This window comes from Choloepus didactylus, chromosome 13 (genome assembly GCF_015220235.1).
Source record: "Choloepus didactylus isolate mChoDid1 chromosome 13, mChoDid1.pri, whole genome shotgun sequence".
Lineage (NCBI taxonomy): Eukaryota > Metazoa > Chordata > Mammalia > Pilosa > Megalonychidae > Choloepus > Choloepus didactylus.
In genome coordinates this window covers 44,512,730-44,517,738 of record NC_051319.1, presented here as the reverse complement: position 1 = coordinate 44,517,738, position 5,009 = coordinate 44,512,730, and the positions used below count along the sequence as shown (strand labels likewise).

The 5,009-nt window shown below is 35.6% G+C and overlaps 1 protein-coding gene across 1 annotated transcript; it reads left to right on the top strand.

The window, feature by feature from the left end:
- The first annotated feature begins 3,888 nt into the window (after positions 1-3,888).
- On the top strand, positions 3,889-4,386 carry LOC119507683 (autophagy protein 5-like). Its single transcript, XM_037800892.1, is given in 1 exon segment — positions 3,889-4,386. A coding segment is annotated over 1 exon segment (498 nt).
- Positions 4,387-5,009: the final 623 nt, after the last annotated feature.

Here is a 5,009-nt window from a genome sequence, read left to right as displayed (position 1 = left end):
ACAGTTATTTCATGTAGTCATTAAAATTACTGAATGTTTCTTGTCTAGAATTTATCATGTCAAAACTGCCATAATCTGTCAGTTTTATCCTAAATGAACTCTGAAAAAGTGAGGAAAAACATTTTTTGGCTAATAAATCAACATCAATTTCTAACTCACAAACAAAAATAAACGTTTCTCTATATAGATTTAAAGCATGAAATGTATCTCTCGTATCTCTCTTGTTTCCTCACTGCTTACTGCTTGTCACATATAGTAGGTAATTGCTCTATTGCCTATTACATAACAGGCATCACTGTCAAAACATGTGTTTCTGAGGATACATAATTCAACTTACCACGCATACTAAAAATGAGTGAGAAGCCAAAAAATAAAGCAAAATAAAATTAGTTTAGACATGCCACAGATGTTACAATGATCAAAAATAGACTTTAAATAATTATATACATGTTAGAGGATAAAATGGAAATTGTGAACAACATGCAAGGACATGATGGAGAAATTAAAACTATAAAAAAGAGTCATAAGGAAATTCTTATAAGTTAGAAAAACAATATCAGAAATAAAGACTTACACACATGTAAATCTTTACATGTCAGGAATTAAAGAGAGGACTTCACTACAGATCCTAAAGATATGAAAGGGAAAAATTAATATTATTTGACCTCAACAAATTCACCAAATTTTATGTAATGGATAAATTCTATGAATAATCTAAAATATCAAGCTCATTCACAAAGAGTTAACAATTTTTTATGTGTCCAATAAAGTGATTTTTTTTTTTGTTAAATGCCTTCACACAAAGAAAATTCCAGGTTCAAAAGCTTTAATGGTGAATTCTGCTAAATATTTGAGGAATAAATGATACTAATCCAGAATCTAGAAGAGAACACTTCCCAATTCATTTTATGATGCTGATATGAGCTTGATAACAATGCCAGACAAAGATTTGAAAGTAGGGAGATGTAGAGGACTTACATTATCCAAACAACTTTAAGGTAGATTTACTATAAACTTGCAATAATGGAGTTAATATCAAATTGGCCAAGAGATAGACATGTAGATCAATGAAGCAGAATAGAGACTCTAGGAATAAATCCGCACATATTTGTTCAACTGATTTTTATGAACTGAAAAGTGTTAAGGTAATTCATAATAAAAAAGAGAAGTCTTTTTTACAATGGTGCTGAATCAATTAAACATTCACTTAAAAAATGAATCTTGGTCCATATTTCACATGATATATAAAATTGAATTTTAAGAGGACATTAGGACTAAATGTAAAACCTAAAACTATCAAGTCTCTTTAAAAAAGCATAAGAAAAAACTTTTGTGACTGGGTAAGGGAATTATTTCTTCAATGAGACCAAAAGTATGAAAAATAAATGAAAAAAAAAACTAATAAACTGGACTTCATCAAAATTTAAAACTCCTGTCTTTCAAAAACAGCATTAAGAAAATGAAAAAGCAAGTCATAGAGTGGGAGAAAAAAATATCAAAACACATCTTTGATAACTTTTATCCAGTATATATGAAAAGCATTTGCAACTTAATTAAGACAATCAAATTTAAAAATCAGGTAGTGGATATCATTAGACATTTGGGAAATGACTATCAAAACCACTATATCATGACATACCTAAATGGCTAATATGTGAATAATGGGAGGTTTAAAGTGGTGACAAGGATTGAGAGCAGTTAGAAATAGCATACATTGCTGATATTATCTTGGTGCAACCATTATGGAAAAGGGTGTAGCAATATCTTAGCAACATGCTATATGACCAAGCAATCGTACTTTTAGTTATTTACCCAATAGAAATGAAAACATATGTTCACACAAAGCTCATACAGAATGTTTATACCAGCTTTTTTCACAATAACTCTAAATTGAAAGCTGCACAAAAACCTATCAACTGGGTACTATATTTGAAAATACCATGGCCCATGCAATCTTTTTTTTAATTCAATTTTATTGAGATATATTCACATACCATACAATCATCCAAAGTGTACAATCAGTTGTTCACAGTACCATCATAGAGTTGTACATTCATCACCCCAATCTATTCTTTGAACATTTTCCTTGTACCAGGAAAAATAAAAATAAGAATAAAAAATAAAAGTGAAAAAGGACACCCAAATCATCCCCCCTCCCACCCTATTTTTCATTTAGTTTTTTGTCCCCATTTTTCTACTCATCCATCCATAAACTGGATAAAGGGAGTGTGATCCACAAAGCTTTCACAATCACACTGTACCTTGTAAGCCCAATTGTTGTACAATTGTCTTATTTACTTCTACATATTCCAATGCATTAAACCTAAAAAGGGTTATCTATATAGGGCATAAGAGTGCCCACCAGAGTGACCTCTCGATTCCATTTGGAATCTCTCAGCCACTGAAACTTTATCTCGTTTCATTTTGCATCACCCTTTTGGTCAATAAGATGTTGTCAATCCCTTGATATCAGGTCCAGATTCATTCCCAGGAGTCATATCCCACATCACCAGGGAGATTTACACCCCTGGGTGTCAGATCCCACATAGGAGGGAGAGCAGTGAGTTCAAGTGCTGAGGTGGCTTAGCTAGAGAGAGAGGGCTACCTCTGAATAACAAAGAGGTACACAGAGGAAGACTCTTAGGCACAATTATAGGCAGGTTTAGCCTCTCCTTTGCAGGAACAAACTTCATAAGGGCAAGTACCAAGATAGAAGGCTCAGCACACCAAACCACCAGTCCTCAGTGTTTGTGAGAACATCAGCAACAATCCAGGTAAGGAAGCCCAACACCTCTGCATTTTCCTCCAGCTCCTCAGGGGGGCCCTGCATATATATCTTAATAGTCTGCCCAAATTACTTTGGGATGTGTCATTATTTCACACTAAACTATGCAAACCTTCCAGCTCTCATTTCCTATTAAAAGTTCCATGTAATTATGGTATTTGAACAAACTATGAGTTAAATTGTTTAGGAAATATAGATCCTGCACCAAATAAACATCTCTTCCCTTGGTCTCACATGGAATTTGAAGTTTTAAAACAGTCAGAATCATCCTTTACCCTTTTTCCCTATTTGCCCTCGTCCTAACCAGATCAGCTCCATTCATATCTCTAATGGAAGTCTAGACTCAGAGATCAGCTTTTTAAACAGTTGATATATGTGCTAATACTGTCATTCCTATCTGCGGAGTTCTAGCTCTGAGTTTCAGGTGTCACACAGATACCCAAAGTTCCAGGGATTCATCAGGTTATACACAAAGGGATCAGCATCTCGGAATCTGGAGACAGCCATTACAATTCAGGAACCAATGCCATGCATTCTTATAACTCAGAAATAAAAAATAAAGAATTACTGGCAGATGCAATAACAGGGATAAATCTCAAAAGCATCATACTAAAAAAAACAAGCTAGACACAAAGTCCTATACACTATACCATTCTTTTACATGACTTTCTGGAAAAGAAAAAAAAAAAAAAAATACAGGGACTGAAACTCAGCCAGTGATTGCCAGGGCCTGGTTTTGGGTAGAGAGGTTTGATTTCAAAGTGATTACAGGGGAACACTTGGAGGTTATGAAAATACTGTTTATCTCAATTGGGTATTTGTTACACAGCTCTATATATTTGTTAAAACATATTGATGTGTACACCAAGAAATGGTGAGCTTTAATGTATTAAATTAAAATTTGCTTCTGAGGCTGCGCAGGCTGTAGGTGCTCCTGGTTCGTGCACCTCTGCGGGGCTGTGTAATTGGAAACCCGCCCCGCCAGCGCCTGGGACCTGGTTGCCTCCACCGGTGCGGGAAGCCGGAGGGGCAACCGGCACTTTGGTTTGGCTTTGGTTGAAAAAAGAATTTAGCCTATATGTACTGCTTTAACCACTGGAAGAATGACAGATGACAAAGATGTGCTTTGAGATGTGTGGTTTGGATGAATTCCAACTTGCTTCACACGCTACCAGGATGAGATAACTGAAAGAGAAGCAGAACCATATTATTTGCTTTTGCCAAGAGTAAGTTATTTGATGTTGGTAACTGACAAAGTGAAAAAGCACTTTCAGAAGGTTATGAGACAAGAAGACATTAGTGAGATATGGTTTGAATATGAAGGCACACCACTGAAATGGCGTTATCCAGTTGGTTTGCTATTTGATCTTCTTGCATCAAGTTCTACTCTTCCTTGGAACATCACAGTACATTTTAAGAGTTTTCCAGAAAAGGACCTTCTGCATTGTCCATCTAAGGATGCAATTGAAGCTCATTTTATGTCTTGTATGAAAGAAGCTGATGCTTTAAAGCATAAAAGTCAAGTAATCAACGAAACGCAAAAAAAAGATCATAAGCAGCTCTGGATGGGATTACAAAATGGTAAATACAGTAGTGTTTAATTTCATAGTAGCATGATTTGACTATATGATGCAAACTTAACTATAAAGTGATTGGTGCATCTTAATATTGGTATTACAAGTTTAAATTCCAGTCTCCAAGCCCAAAATTTTGCAAAGAAGCAAACTTTACTGACTCCTCACATTGTATCCTCCCAAATCACTCCATTTGTGGAGTCCCTAGCATTAGACTGAGCACTTTGCCCACAATATATGACCTTGACAATGTACCAAGGTACTTCCACTTCAGTGGAATCTGAACTTCAACCCCTGCTTTTTTGGCACAGTATGACTGTTGCTTTCTGCTTGGATTCTGTCTCCTTGCTGGGATTTATAAAATACAACCACATAAAGCTAGAGGGAATCTGGAGCTCACCTCTGTGTTCGCCATCTTTTGGAGTCCATAGTGCCTTAATATTGCCTGTATTAGTTGTCCTCCAATCCTTTAAACAGGTGTTTTATATTCAGACAGTCCTTGCTTTGCACAGTTCAAATATGCATGAATTTCGTTTACCATGTGTTTTGCTGGTGCTGCTGTTGTGCAAAGTGCCAGAGGTGGATTGATTTTTGTAAAGGGGATTTATTGGGTAACAGGGTTGCATTTTTAAGGCTGTGAAAATGCCCAA